A 16,083-nucleotide genomic window follows, 5' to 3' on the forward strand; every position below is an offset into this window, starting at 1 on the left:
AATGTAAAGTTCTCAGGCCGTTATAGAGAACTTGGATTTTGTTTTTGGATATTGTAATTTGATGATTGGTTGACAGCCACGGATGTTCATGCAGAAAATAAAACTTGGAAAAGGGTTTTGAGTTATAAGTAAGGCCTTTGGATTAAAGAGACCGATTTTCTGTGAATCTGGTTGAATGGCTGGTAAGTGGAATAAGCTACCTGATATTTCTGGCAGAGCTGAAAATTTTTAGAAAGGTCTCTGAACAGAGGAGTAGAGTTTTCTTTGTTTATACCTCACTGGAGTCAAAATTGCACCTTAAATTCTTAAATTCTTCATTAAAAGTTTTCTTATGGACACAGTTAGCCTTACACTACGGGACAAGCCTACTGAGGCCACCTGTGGTTACCCATAGGTAGAACTTAATTTGTTCCACTGCATGTGCCATAGCTTGCAGACAGGTTGCTGTGAAATTGAACAGCAAAAAAAAAAGGAGGTGTATTTGAGGTCCCTGATGCAAGATACTTCAGTGCTAATAGATAATGAACTGGCAGCTCAGAGAAGAGCAGAAACCTTCAACAGAGAGCCTGCAGAGGGAGATAAAAACTGTGCCTAGTGCTTGAGGTAAGGGGGAGGGTTGGTGACATTCCCAGCTCCTGAGAGGTGGGATTTTGAATCATTGAACACTGATGACGACTAAGACCCTGTTTGGTCATCTTGCCTGCCAACGATAACGGTCTTGCCACCTTCTCACAACTGAAATGCTGAAACGTTTCGAGCTGGAGTTTCTGATGGAGTTGAATTGGTGTGAGAACAGTAATGAAGAGGAGCATGATGCTGTGGTAGTCATTGGGAGGTGTCATGGTTCATAGTCTCCCAGATCATAGCCTGTCATTGATAGACAATTCTTGGCTATAACATCCTGCCATGATGACAAGTGGACAGAATGACTCCGACCTCCTCTTGATACGCAGGGATTTGCGATTTCTTTGTTTTTTTTATTTCTTTATTCTCAACAGGATTGACATTTAACATCTTAAATCACTTCCTCACATGTGCCAAATCTCTCACTAATGATAACATTTAATGCGTATGCGTCAATCAATGAAAATTACACCTCGAACACGTAATGTACGAAAAATCTGTATACTTTATATTTCTCAAGTCATTCAGGCTTAAACTGATGTTTCTTTTGGTGCTCATGCTTACAGAAACAGACCAGTCTGATAATCAAGCACAACATTGCATTGTCCCTGTTTGCCATAAACAAATGTCAGCGCTGTTTAAACCCTGAAGTAGTAGATTAGCATAATTTAACTGAAGTCTGTTTACTAGCAGATGAGGGAAAGTCAAATTTATTTTTAACAGACATTAAAACATTCAAGGGAATAGTCCATTTGTGTTAGTACAATGTAACCAAAGTAAATCGGCCTCAGGTTTTTCTCACCATCCTGTAAGTTACTCAGTAGCAGTGTTTAATATTCAGGTATAGTAAACTCATTCTGTGTAATGGCAAAATCCAACATCTTACACTGTTTGGGGTACTTATGCATAAAATGTCAATAATCAGTGGCAATATCATAAATGGAGATATCAAAGTATACAGGTTGAGGACTGTGAGCATTTTTCTCTTCCGTTTTTACCTGTTAGTAGTTTCATAGAGCTTCAGCAGCTGAGTGTAATGATTAGCTAATTAAGAACCCTTTTAGATATAATCATAACGAAGAAATGCATGTAACAGTATTTATAAAATACACATAACTAAAGGACTTGATATACCTATATATTTAGTTCCAGTTTTCTCCCATGAAGGTATAACATTCTAAATATTGCATTTAGTGTTAAGTGATATTTGGATGCAGGATAGGGTCTGATTGGCCGCGGTCTGATCGTGATGTACGTCAGAAATTGATTTTTCCCAGTTTGCATTCACCATTCGCAACTATTTAACATGAAAATGGCATTAAGTTTTATTCTTAGTTCTTCAAATGATCTCTATGCAATATATGTAAGTATGTATATCATATTCCTCATTTGATTTAGAACATTTAGTTGTAGTTACATCCTGTTCAGGTTGTTAGATCTGGTTTTTGCTTGATCCTCTCTCTCTGGGGTGTTTGGTGTCAGTGAAAGTGGCCAAACTTAAATAAAGTTTAGTAAATCAAACAGATTTTAATGTAAACAGTGTTTTTCCTTTTCCTTGTGGTGGAAAAGTTATGTTTCCTTGCAACGCCATAAATCCTTCCGAGTGTCCATTTGTGGAAATCAAGAATTCATCAGAGGCGGCCGGAGGCTGCATTCCTGCAGTGTGTAATAAATGACTGTGTCAGTGAGGTGGAGGTGTACATAAAGCATGTGAATAAATGAATATAAGCCTTTGCTGGGCCTGTTGATTAATTGTAAGCAGGAAGTATCACAGTCCACAGAGGAGGGCTGTTTAAACAAGTATATTACCATTAAGCAAACAAGATGGCGGTTTTAGAGTACATAAAATTAGTATTTCTAATACATGCAGTTAACAGCAGTACAGCCTTTGGAGTGCACACTGTTCAGATCCTACCTTCGATAGTGAAGTAATACAATGAATTCTACACTAAAATTAGTTTGTCAACTTTTGATTCATTTCAATCCATGTTTTGGAGCTGTGAGAAACAAAGTTAATTAGTAATGGTTAATGCTTGTTTTATGGTTAAATTGTTTATTGTTAAAGGAATGGGGGTATTATAATAAGAATATACCCCAGGAAAAGCAACTCCCCCACACGTTCTGCTTTGCTAGATGCTGTATTCAGGGGTGGAGCAGGACATGGACATGTATGGCAGCAAGAAAAGGCCCCACTGTTGCTGGAAAAAGGAATGATGGGATTTTTAAATATATTTGCCTATGGAACTCTGACAAAACTCAGACGCTTGGCGATTCTGCAGTTGAATACCAAAAAGTTTGGAAACTTAATTACAAAGTCTGGTAGTAAAGGCAGATACGATTCCATTTGGCTAGATTTAGTAGAACCGGGAAAGGATGTTGGTAGGAACATTGTCGTCCCTTAGCTTAAAAAGTAACTGCTTGTAAATAAAATTAGTTGTCATTTCAATCTTCAGTTTGATGTTAGACCTCAGCAGTTTCCAAGTGTAATACAAGTCTGTGTGGTCTTTTCACATCTGCTGTTAAAGTAAACCTTCTAAAGGACCTTTCATGAGTTATCACAACAGTCCCAGCAGGCGAGTATAGAGAAGCAGCACAAGTGCCCTCCAGTGTGATATACAGTAACATGGAAATTTATGTATTGTCAGAATGATTAGATTTTCTTAGCAAGAACCTGGCAGCTGTTAAACAGCTCTTGCTTTCAGATAGGGCACTGTCACCAGATCCAGAAGTACTAGGGTGTTTGTAAATGGTGCCAAATTGGAAGTACTCCTGGCCTTTATTTAATGTTTGTAGTGTGACATTAATTCAAAGAATTTTATATTACTTTTTGTAGCTGAACAATTCCTTCATCAAACCATTTGTGCATAGTTAGTTTTGTTCCACGTCTATCACATAAAATGGCTGAGTTTTTCAGCTGTGTAAAATAAGGCAGAAGCTGTGAAATAAATGAAAGTGGTTTCTACGCAAGTCTCCCTGTGTGTTCATGTTTCTAACCTGGGGCAAACTATTTTGAAAACAAATAAAAAAAATGTCTCTGTGTTCTTAGTTCTGACATGTCTGTTGTTGGAGGTTGAAACTTCTGGCTTCTTTTAGGCACTTCAGGGGAGTTTCAGGGAAACTGGGATTGCTTCTAAGAAAAGCATATCAGCAGTGTCAGTCTGCCTTCTTTAATATATTTGATATTTATTGTGTCCTTGAGAAAAGCCTCTGTGTTTCATTCAGCAAGAATAATTCACTCAGGATTCGAAGCTATGGAATATTGTAAGTTGTATGTAAGCAATTCCAAGATATAAAAAGTACTAGGTTTTAAATATACTAGGTTTTTTATATTTTTTAATGCATAGAATTTCATCCTTTATGTATTGCAAAGGTTCCTCCAAAGTCAGGCATACTTTCACAGTGTAGCTAATTTATTACCTTTCTGCGTAGTACTTGAAAGAAAAGCAGAAGGATTGCTGGCTTTGTCTTATAACATTTAACATTGTATCAGCAAAAACTGGGGGTCTTCGGGTGTTAAATAAGGATCTTCTAGTTTCTTTTGTACTCATTGTCTCAAAAATCCTCAGAATCCATTTTCTCTCGAGCTAATATTGACTTTGAAGGGGGAAATTGTCCAATTTCTTTCCTGGGTCCCACTTCAGGGGTTTGTACTGTATATCCCACATGGAGTTTAAGGTCCTGAAATCATTCAGGAGATCTTTTTACAGACCTGAGGTTGTACTTGAGCGTGTACTGCTCTGACCCTAGACTTGGGCAGTGGCAGTCATGGTTTAAGACGTCATATACGAGATATCATCTGTAACTGGTTGCTGGGCATGTGAAATGTGCCAATGAGGCAGTGACACTCAATGCATGCATCATCCTTGCTGTGTTACCTTTTATCTCAGTTTGGTTTGTCTGGTATGATTGGTTATTAATCTTAATATTGAAACCTTTTATTTACTGGATTTCCCAGCGCATCATTTAGATACATTTCCTTTCTTAAATGTAGGTATATATAGTGCCCATTTCTTGAATTGCAAGACAGCTATTGCTAATTTTTTTCTAGGAATCTGTGTATACCGGCCAATTAATAGCTGGCTTACCTTTCTATGATTTTTGTTTTGCAGGACACATCAAGACCTGTAACCAGTCGATACAAAAGGTAAGCATTTTCATAAATGTCTCTCTCATAAATCTCTATATTTAGTTTTTGTTTACCTGTGATATTAAATTTAATAATAGACTATCATCTTTAGAGTCATTTTGCAAAGCCTGTACCGATGTCAGTTTCCTTCTTACCTACAAATTTAAGCAGCCTTTTTTAAAAAAAATTCTTCATACATCCATGACCTGACTTGATTTCCAAAGAATAACTCAGGGCAAGGCCTTTTCTGAGCTCATTGCTTTCATTGATTCTCCTGAGACTCCTTTGTGTTTGAACCAGTAAATTCCCTATTCTTTTGTCCACTTTTTTATGAAACGGCCTGTGTTACTGGTGTATACACAAAAATGGATTTCCACTTTGCGAACACATACAACAGTTTTATCTGTCTCAACTGAGATCCAAGCCAATCGATCGAATCCTTATTTTGCCGTAGTGTAAAGTCTTTGAAGTCTGAAATGCCATTTTTTCATTGAATTCATTTTTTTTCTTTTTGCACAATCAGCTTAAGAAAGTCATTTTCAGAGTGTGAAATGTTCAAGGATTCATTTTAAATTCAGAACCTGGATAGCACAGTAGTCCATTAATATTTATTGATGGACAACATGGTTTTATTTCAGCCCCTCACAAAAAATGGATATTTTTGTCAGTTTACATGGGGGGAAGAAATGGTCATCTAATACAGATGAGACACAGAAGATTTCTTATGAAAAATAGGAGCTTCTTTCTTCTGTTGTTACATTTTTTAATGACCAGAACAAGGACAAGAACTCTGTAAGAGCCCACCTCATTGTACAATATATTGCTTTTTTACGATTTACTTGGAACGTGAGAAACTGGAAGGAAGGGACCACTGGGAAGGAATCTGAAACTTACAGGATATTTAATAGAAAGGACAGCTTTAAATAAACGCTCAGAATCATAATACAGACTTCTTTATAGAAGGAATAGTGGCGTGACTCTGAGATGATTGTTTGCATTGCTGAATTTGATTTTCCTTCTTCACTTGATGAAACGTAGTATAATACAAAAAGTACCCTGGGTCCATTATTGTAGACGGCTATTTCTTTATAAATTGTAATCCTGTGCTAAAATGTAGAATTGTACATGGGAGAGTGACCTAAAGCTGTATTTCAGTTTTAAAAAATCATTTTCTTCCTTGTTGTTCAGGTAATTGCAAAAGAAAAATCATTTTACTCTTCATTGTTGTTGACAGTTTTTGCTAAGTGTTTCAAAGTCCTCTTCACCTTTATTTTTATTAATTTGGTTTTGCAGTTTTCTTGTTACACACCAACTCAATTCGGAATTGCTGATCTTTTCAAAAACTTGGCTGTTGGGCGATAACTCCTGTGCTCCATTGGGCGAGAATGAGATCCATGTCCATGTTCATGGTTCTATGATATTACCCACCTATTTAACCGTTCACAAGCTCCTCAACTGGAGGAGTGCCATGTTTCTGTGACATCACCATGAGGCTGCGTGTTCCCTCCAACTGCAGGAGCTGCTGTTGGCCGAAAGGCCAGTAGAGCCCTGGCTGACTTATCCAAATTTTACCTCGGTGGCAGTTGTAGACTTCCAGCCACAGTCGACCAGTGTCCTGTCCCTGTCTGGGCATTGGGACCTCTGGCCATAGAACCCAGCCTAAAAAAAAAGAGCATTTACCTGACATTTCTTATTTCCTTGTGCATAGAAAAAGGCTAAATTTAATATCTCGGACTTGACATCTGCTTAGCTGGGGTCAGTGTAATGTTTTATCTTCATCTGTTTTTGTTCTTTCTACCCATGACTGTTTAACTGAAACCACTCTATGTATTGGTGGGTAGAACAGCAAAGTAAAGATGCTTTGTGAGAATGTTTCTCTTATATTATGCACCACTTTAATTTGGGTGAAGCACTGGCATGTCTTTGCAACATGGCTGAAAAATTGAAATGTTTCCATTTCAGAAAATATAAACGTACTCATCAGATAGACTTGTTAGATAGTTTGTAGCTGGTAATTCCAGTAAGACTGAGGAGGTGATAACTATAAAACTTTTTTGGGGTATCTAAAAGGGTTATTTTGTGCTGTATTATGCATTTTCAAATGCTTGTGTAAATGGGTTATTGCTGTGTTGTAAGTCTTTTGTTTTGTACCATGAACAAAACAATAGGTCTTGAATTCAGTCTTTAAAGTTAGATGTGAGACACGAATGTGAATGTTTAGAAGGATGCAGATTTTCTTTTTCAAGGGTTCACATGGTGACCAGACCCAGAGGAGTGCTTAGAGCAACAAGTACATTATCCTTTTTCTAAGCTTGCAGGCTCTTAGGCAGACATTAAACTTGCTTTTTCAATCTGCAGTTAGTTTGCCATGTAATTTTGGGCACTACAGAATGAAAGAGATTTTATCTTTGCCTGTGGGCAGGCACTGGCGGCCTTGTTAAAATTTGTATGTATCTTACAAGAAACAATATAGAAGAACACTACCTCTTCTGGTTATGGGGCATGCATATTAATTAGCTCTTGTTATATCTCAATGCTTCAGATACCGATTTATAACTTGGTCACTGGTCAAAGTTATCTGTTAATGCTGTTGGGCCCTAATAATGTTGTAAGAGCTGTCCATAGCTGCTAACCTTTATATATGCAAAATGCCCAGATTAGAAATTGTAAGACACTTCCATGTCCAAACTGTTGCAATACAGCCAGAGTTAATATTCATAGCCATAATTCACATTTATACATCGGAATGGGTTCGAGAGACTTGTTTGAAAACGTAAGCCAACATCTGTAGAAGAAAGTAAACTTTTACTTTTTATATATTAGTCAAAGAATGTTTTTGAACTTCAGCAGTGTGATGGCTGTTAGTCTTTTGAATTTAGCTGATGTTTATCCAAAACTGCTTTGCAAACTAAACAAGTGCTGAAATGTTGAATGATGCAAACTACAACGAGAAAGTTCACCATGTTTTTATCACCCAAACAATGCAAGGACCAGCAATTGTGGTGACTCTAAAGATGTCTAATGATGTCTGATGGTCTGTTCTGAGCGGCTGGGTCTTGAGCATATGCCTGTGGGTGATTAGAGATGGTGTAGTGCTCATAACATAAGGATGGTTACAAACAAGAAGAGTGCTTTTTGGCCCTTCTAGCTTGTTTGGTTTATTAGCCAGTTGACCTGAGTATCTCATTCATCTTGTATCGGCTCACTCCAGACTCCCATAGCTATTCATCTATCCATTTTCTAACTATGTTTTCCAGTTCAGGGTCACAGGGGAGCTGGAGCCTATCCTGGCAAGCATTGGGCACAAGGCAGTGCTACATCATGTTAGACAATGCTAGACACAGCCAAGACAAGTATGTCTTGAGACTGTGAGGTGAAAATCGGGGCACCCATTGAAAACCTATGCGAACACGGGGAGAATATACAAACTCCACGTAGATAGCATCCCAGGTCTGGAATTGAAACCAGGGCTATAGGCATGTGAGGCAGCTGTCAGACTTTTTTGGCTTCCTATGATTTTTCATTATACGTAGAAATATTTGGAATGCTGCGTTAAGATGCTTCATAGGTAAAAAGATAATACACAGTTAAGCGATTCTTTGCTTTTTGGTTGTAGGGTTGATTAAAAGGTCACGCACTGGTGACACCTTTTCCAACAATTCTCTGCATTACTTTTAACCACACTCCTGTATTCGAAGACCAAAAGTGCATATCCGTGTAATCAAGATAAAACTTAAGGAGCACTTTGTTGATTTCAAATTCAAATTCAAAAAGAATCTTAAAGACCTGTATGTAATTGTTTCAAAGAAATGTTGTGATACATTTACTGCAGTAGTGTATCTGAATAATATTCAGTGTTGATTAAGATGGATTTTTAAATAGAAAACAGGATTAAAAATCCTCACGGTTGTTCTTCAGATTTCCTTGAGGCTTTTGATACATTAGCCATGGCTGATACATTTCTGGCAGAGCAAGCAATGCCTAGAGTAACACCAGTCCAGTTTTTCCATTTAGGGATTACAGTAATTCACTCCCTTGTTCAGAAATGTTTGACAGATATTTGTAATGTTGAACAGTTCTGTTGTCCGATACAAAAAGAATATATCGGCACAAGGTGTATTGAAGACTGGAAGAGGATTTCAGTCAGAATTATGAACTACAGTTGTCAGAATGTGTGCTTTACAAATTTAGATATTGCCATGGTTACCAGTTTTTTTGTCAAAGACAAGGATTTCTGTAAGTCTCGAACAAAAAAGCATACCTAATTTGATGTGCTAAATATTAAACTGTTCAGTGAAATGCTTAAAGGCTGCGCTCTGTTACTGAAGAAGAAGAAAGCTCAAGCCTATTTTGATGACGCGTTTCTTGACTTTATAAAGATGAAGCTGTTAAAGATATGAACGTTTGATGTTTCTGAATAAGCTTAGAACTGTATTTCCCGTGCATTACATACTCTTAAGTGTTGACAGTAAAATGTATAAAATGACAGAACAGATTTGTTGCCTCATCTATTACTGTTGCAAGGTAATATTTCCCTGCACCTATACCACTTCACTGCTTGACAAAAATTTATAATGCATAAAAAAAGTTCCAAAGAGAATTTGAGTAATTTGGTTGCTGAGTGGCACGCAACAACATGACTTGCAATACTCTCATATACTCAATACTCTTGCAAAATGTCTCATATTATTGGGATCCTTGGATCAATTAGCCGCTAACTGCCAGACTGGCTCGATGGGCCGAATGTTCTCCTCTCGTTTGTAAGCTGTTTTGACCTCAGCATCCTATATTCGATTATGCCCTCAGCAGCCTGTGTTTGTGCATTCCTCTTGTTCACAGAAGTATGTAAGCTTCACCAGGTGCTTCATCTTCCTTCCCCCTATCAAAGACTAGCTGGAAAGGTTTATCTCTTCTGAATTGCCCTTTCTCTGTGGCTCTGTAATAGCCTGCTGTCCCCTCCAAAAGGAAAACCAATTTTCTTCCAGTTTACCTCAGCCCTCCCAAGAGTCACCAGAAGCTTACTGGGAACAGATGGAAGAACGTTTAGTCGCAGTCAAGAATAAGAACTTTTAAATATACAGTGATGTTACAGGTTGATAGTGGTTACAATGAGAATGTTGTTTAAGAGGCTAATAAACAGGATGAACTATACTGGAATAATACCAGATTATTAGATTGAGTTCTGAAAATGGCAGATTTTTGTTAGGTAAATTCAGGCAGTTGAAAAAGCAAAAACTGCATTTTCTCAATAACTTGAAATATAACTTTCTTTAAAAAATCTGCGTCTTATCAAGTATTCAATGTTTCATAAATGATATTAAAACGTGTTATGTAGAATGTATTATAGAACATCATATGGACACTGGTGTTTTCTTGTGTTTAGCACACATTGACACTGGCATTCTTATGACTTTCCTTAATTATTCAATGTGTTTTCTTCTGCCTTTAAAAGTGTTAGAAGAATACAAATATTTTAAAAGTATCGGTGGAATCTTCTGTTTTAGACTAAATATAGGCCTATTTACTGTACATGGTAAACTGAATGATAGACATTTGAAGGTTGCAGCCTTCCAATTTCAAGGTAGCTTCACAACATTACAGTACGTAGTTTTACTGTACTATGAAAACCATTTCAAGTGAAGTGATATATTTATCACTACAGCACTGTTTTTAAACTGATTTTAAAGTCTTAATGTGGCCCACAGTGACAGCTGATAAACAATCAAGTAAATATGCTGCACACTGACTTTCTTTATTTTGCTCATTGTTTTGAGGACTAAGAAATTCTGGGATAAGTCATCCGGAAGTCTGAAAGAGTAATTTCCCTGAGTCAATCTCTCTTTTTCAATGAAAAATTGCAATAATATATATTGCAAAATGTTATGCTCACGCCATAGGGTGTAGTGATAAATTGAAACATTATTTATGTATTTTGCAGGTTATGGCATATTAACTTCAAGTTCTAAGTGGCGTTTCTATACAAACAAATTCAGTGAAGCAGCCTGACCTCTTTTGTTGCCTTGTCTCAATAGCTTCCAGATATATATTTGGACAGAAAACCCCGAAAATTGGGTACATAAAATTGTATTAAATTGATAAGACCCTGTAGTTTGTTGGACATAACCTATTTCAAGTAAGTGATCTCATTAGGAAGGTAATTTATTTAATCTTTCCTAATGTTCCATATAATGTACCTGGAGGGTTTAATATAACCCAACTATAAGGTCTCCCATTTCCTACACTTTGCCAGCTTCCCCATCCCTTTCAGTGAACCCATCAGCACAGGTATTATGTGTGAAACCTCTTTAAAGATTTGACAATTTTTTTCTCTGGTAGCTTTTGGTTGCTTGTTGGCTTGAAGGTTTCTGTCTTAGCTCTCTTCCTGTTCACACCATCGTATTCATTGCAGAAGGCTGGTTCAGAAAGCACAGGGTCAAAATGTTTTATGAAAGAGTGCCATGTAAGGGCACTACTGTGTTCTGCCTTAAAGGGTAGAATAAAAACTTCTCCTCTCTGGTGCTGCGTTCTAAGAAGGTATTGTAATTTTGTAAATAGAGAATGATATATAGTAAGAGCCAAAACTGACTTATTTGTAAGAAACATATGTATGCCTGCTTTTGAAATGTGGGTTTTTAATAGAATATTTTATTTCCCTTGAGATCAGATGTATGGAAACTAAACTGTTGTTCTCGCTTAGTCACATACTCTGTTTAAAGGCAGTATTCAGTATGAGTGTCTTTTGTGTATTTAGTAATGATTTGATATCATGTTAGCATATGATGTATTTATGCCATTTCTGGATTAAAATATGCAAACTGTGTGGATAAGAGTATGCTCTCTAGTGGATGTGTTTATGAAAAGGAAATGCAGCAAAGTGAAATTAATATGACATAGTGTTTTCTTCTTAAATAAAAAGTGGTCAGTTTTTAAGAATAAAGCTTAAAACAAAAGTAGAACTTAAGAGGAAATGGCACAGAGCATCTAAAACGTCTTGTAATCAATGAAAATAAATACGGATACTTTTAGCAAATCTGGCCTTTTTAACTAGGTCAAGCTAAAGAATGATTCTCAATGAGATTGAATCTACTTGATTTTTTTTCGAGTAATACAGAATGTGTTCCCTTTGAGCTCCCACCACGTTGATGTTGGTTTGTGATTGGATCCATTCTCTTTAGTTCTGCAGGCCCTGCTTCTGAAGAGGAGGTCCCCGGGAACAGATATTCTGCCCGAACGGATCGTTCAGGATACAGCCGCCACAACAGAGAGGCTAATCCTGCAGGGTCTGGAGCCCTGGAAAGGAGACTAGAAGAGCTGGAAAGGGTAAGGTCATGCAAAAACTTAATCTTGGAAGTTCGATCAGCATGTTTTGTTAGCAGTATTTCAGAGAGATCCTGGGTCAGTTCTTCCATTTTTGTGATGATGTTACAGATTCATCCATTATGTGACTGACACTTTTCCTGCTGATTGTTGCAGCAAACTGTAGCTTCTCCATAGGAGTTGCATGGATAAGATGGATAGAGTGAGAGAGTGACTAAAACACAAAGCTGCATTCCCCCTTGATGAACTGCCCATCCAAATCAGTCTGGCATTTCCTTGGGGTCTGGAAGGAAATGAGTAAATAGTATCAAAACTGAGGTACCAGAAGAAACATTTTCAAACCTAAAAGGTCAAACTAACTGCAGTGTCACACTATACATCCACTCTGCACAAGGTTCATATCTCATGATGACTCATGATTTTGAAAAAGACAGACTGGTAGTTCAGTTACATTCTTGGTTGCTAGGTGGACATGTTCAGACAACATTGTCTGCCTTGCTTAGACTTACAATAGAGTATTGTTACTTACAATTGAGTATTGTTAACGAAATCTTGTGTTATTATCTCGCAATGCACTAGTAAGACCTCATTTAGAATATTGTATACTCTTTTGGTAGCCACATTGCAAAAAAGATACCACTGTTCTGGAAAACAGTCCAGCTAAAGAGTGACCAGCAAAATTCTTGGGTCTTAAAGGAGTGCTCTACTATTACACAACATAAGAAGTGTGTTTTTTTTTTTCTTGAACAGAGAAGGCTATGGGGGGACCTGCTTAAAGTATTTAAAATTTTCCAAAGACATTAATACAACACAATGGACATTTTGGAAACTAAACACCGATGGAAACTAAAACTGAGAACAGGACGCGCAGGGGTGTAGGTGTCTAGTACAAGCACAGCCTTTTTGTTCAAGCTAATGCACTGTCTTCTCTCAAGAATGGGCAGGATGTGTTACTCATAACAAAATGAGCTAGGTGAGCTAGGTTAAATGGCCTCTTGGTACCTTTCTTATGTTCTATTTTTTTTGTTAATGGGTAATATTGAAAACACCTTACAAAAAACTTCCCCCTAATTAACGTTTGTATTTATTTATATAAACATTAACTTCATATCATCATAGAGAACATACTCGTTTCTGTATATATTAATAATAATTCACTGAATAATAGTGTTTTAAATATGTTTAACCTTGCAGGTCAACAGATATCAGTATTTTTCTTTACTATTCAGTTATGGCCTGTTTAATGTTTTAATTTTTGTTTGGTTTAACATGTCAGCATACAGTATGTGCCCAGAGTAACCTTACATAGACCAAACAAAAGGGCAGATACTTTAAGTGTTGTGTTAAAAGATGGTGACTGCTTCTGGCTCCCTAGAATTTGAAAAAATGTATTTTTTCTGTCTTGTTCCAGTATTTACAAACTTGGCTTACTCTGAGTATTGAAGTTCTCATAAATTTGCTGGATGTGAGTGCATTAGCTGACCCTGGTTGTCAGTCTGTTCCCATAAGATGCTTCCCTTGTTCAGTTCAGCTCGAGGAACAGGAGTTTTGGAACAGATTTAAGTTTTAAGGAGGCTACTGTCCTTGAACTTTTTCAAGTAAATTTTATCAGCAGCTGGTGTTTTCTTTAATTTTTTATTATGGTTTCTCTGATATACTGCCCTGAAAAACAAGTCTCTGCTATTTGGTTTTCTAAATAAAAAGGAATCTCCTCTAGGCAATAATAATGATTCTGTTTACTGTGAGATGACCTTTCCAGTTCAAAGACATTCCTCTTTCCTATGTGGTTATGAAAAACCTCCATTACAGCTGCAGTGCTCCTTAATCCTTTCTCTACTGCTGAACTAGTAGTTACACATTAACCGACACAAAGAGAATAAATTATGATAAGTTTTCTTATTTGACCAACAGTGATCTTTCAGACCACTGGATGACTAGATAATACATTCTCCACTTCATTCTACAATGGAATCATTTGCATAAATGGTGACTATTTGTAAATGAGAATAGGTTTTCTGGCTATGTAATAAAAATAAAATAAATATCTACTAAACCCTCAGATTCCTCGTTTGTTTTCATACTTGCACACATTTTAATGTTCTGAACTCAGTCATGAATGTTTGGGAGCAATGCAATTAAAAAGACAGAGCAGAAATGATCCTCGAGAGGTGTATGGGATGTCTTTCACTTACATGCTACTTCAAATGTACTTTTTAAAAAAAGTAGATTCAGATTCCTATTTACAAATTACAAACCGTTGAGTTATAGAATGTGGAAGCTCTTACAGTAGACTCAGAATTTGAAAATTATTATATATTATTCTGCTTTAAGCTTTAATACTGTACATTTATGACACTTTTACCCTTTTATGTTTTGTGAACAAATAGAACGGATCATGTCTTAAAATCACAAAATGTTTGGAGGTTTTTGACCAAAGTAGCCACAAGCATTTAATTTAGTAGGGGTCTTGAACAGCACAGCTCTTAGCAAACTGAAATCGGTCTGCCAGTTATTATTTTAGGAATTTGCTTTTAACTGCATTAAAGTATAGAATAGTGTATTGGAATTAGTCATATAGATGAAAACAGGAGAGCTACAAATAGGCCAGGTACAGTACAAAAAGAGTGCTGATGTTTCTGGCTGCCGAGACTGAGTTGGATAATCTCAAGAGTCAGTGTAAAACTTGTGAATCTTCTCATCCAGTACTAAAAGCCGACCATCATGACCTGCATTCTGTTGCAATTTATTTTCATAATCTGAAATGCAGGGGTTCAACCGGTCTGCACCCTTTAATAAATCATTACCGCCTCTGACTAATGTGCTGGCAATTAGACTGGAAGGGTTAAAATAGATCATTACTGGACAAATAATGTTGCAGCTGAGAGGGCACCACATGTTCCAGAATGTTAGCCAGAAAACAACAGCTTGGAATTATGTCCCTAATTGTTAACAATGTCATGGTGTAAAGTGAGTTTCTTCAGTCATGGACTACCTGTAGCCAGCTTCAGTTTCTAGTCCACAGCCCACATGCCTGCTGTATTTTACATTTTAGCAAAAAATAAGTTATCGTGTGTGTGTGTGTGGGGTGCAATAATAGATTAAAAACAAGATCCTTAGTATAATTTAGATCAGTAGGATGGTCTGAGAATTCAAAAATGGATCTACTTTTTAAAAAGCGATCAGTAATTACTTCAAGTTGACTTTGGATTCTGTTTTGAAACAGAATGACAAGTAAAATGAGTGAAAAGCACAAATAACCTGAGCGATCCCCTCCTACATCGTTAAAATGAAATACGATGTGGTAACAGTTGTGATGATAGATTAGTCTAGATAGAGATTGACTTTTAGGAATGAGAAAGAGTCAACCCAGCAGGAAGAACAAATGTGATATAATGAAGCATTCCTGTGGCAAGATGCTGATCTTTCTTGATTTTAAGTGGAAAGTTCTGTCATTGCCCAACTTCTGAGTTTTTTGTCTTGGAGAACACTTTCTGGGGAGCCAGGAGAAATTGTTGATTCTATTTCAGAATTTTAGCATGTTAAAATACATCTTTTTAAGTAAATTTCTCTAGCCCAATTTCTGTAGCCCAAGATGTCTGCAGCAGAATGGGGAGCCAGATGATGAGCCAATTTTAGTTTTTATTACAACTCTCTTTTATAACCTGTATCATTGGTAATAATTTTGCATAATTTCAGATTAGGTATTTTCCCTCTCAATATGTTATATTATCCAAACCGTTTCACATCACTTCCACATTGCTTTTTATTGAGTTAATAATAGTTTATTCTGGTATGAAGAAGGAAAATAGTATTCTAGTGTCTTTCATTTGTATTTTTTTCTGCATATGTGCCTTCCTCCATGTTCAAAATTATAGATGATGTCTTGTCATAGAAACCTTGACTGAAAACAGTGGCAAGAAGCCACTGAAAAGATCCTTTTGAACCTAATTTGTTTTATTTTCAGTGGTACTAATAATATAACAGGGTTCAGTCCCTTGCTTTTGAAGTGCTCTTGT

General features: G+C 36.7%; 1 protein-coding gene across 1 annotated transcript in view; it reads left to right on the forward strand.

Moving 5' to 3' along the window:
- The window catches only part of pawr (PRKC, apoptosis, WT1, regulator), a 98,553-nt gene that overhangs the window by 70,186 nt on the left and 12,284 nt on the right, over positions 1-16,083 (forward strand). Inside the window, exons 4-5 of the mRNA XM_015352861.2 lie at positions 4,734-4,768; positions 11,926-12,070. Coding sequence (XP_015208347.2) covers positions 4,734-4,768; positions 11,926-12,070 — 180 coding nt within the window. The remainder of the gene's footprint in view (positions 1-4,733; positions 4,769-11,925; positions 12,071-16,083) is intronic.

This window comes from Lepisosteus oculatus, chromosome 7 (assembly GCF_040954835.1).
Source record: "Lepisosteus oculatus isolate fLepOcu1 chromosome 7, fLepOcu1.hap2, whole genome shotgun sequence".
Classification (NCBI taxonomy): domain Eukaryota; kingdom Metazoa; phylum Chordata; class Actinopteri; order Semionotiformes; family Lepisosteidae; genus Lepisosteus; species Lepisosteus oculatus.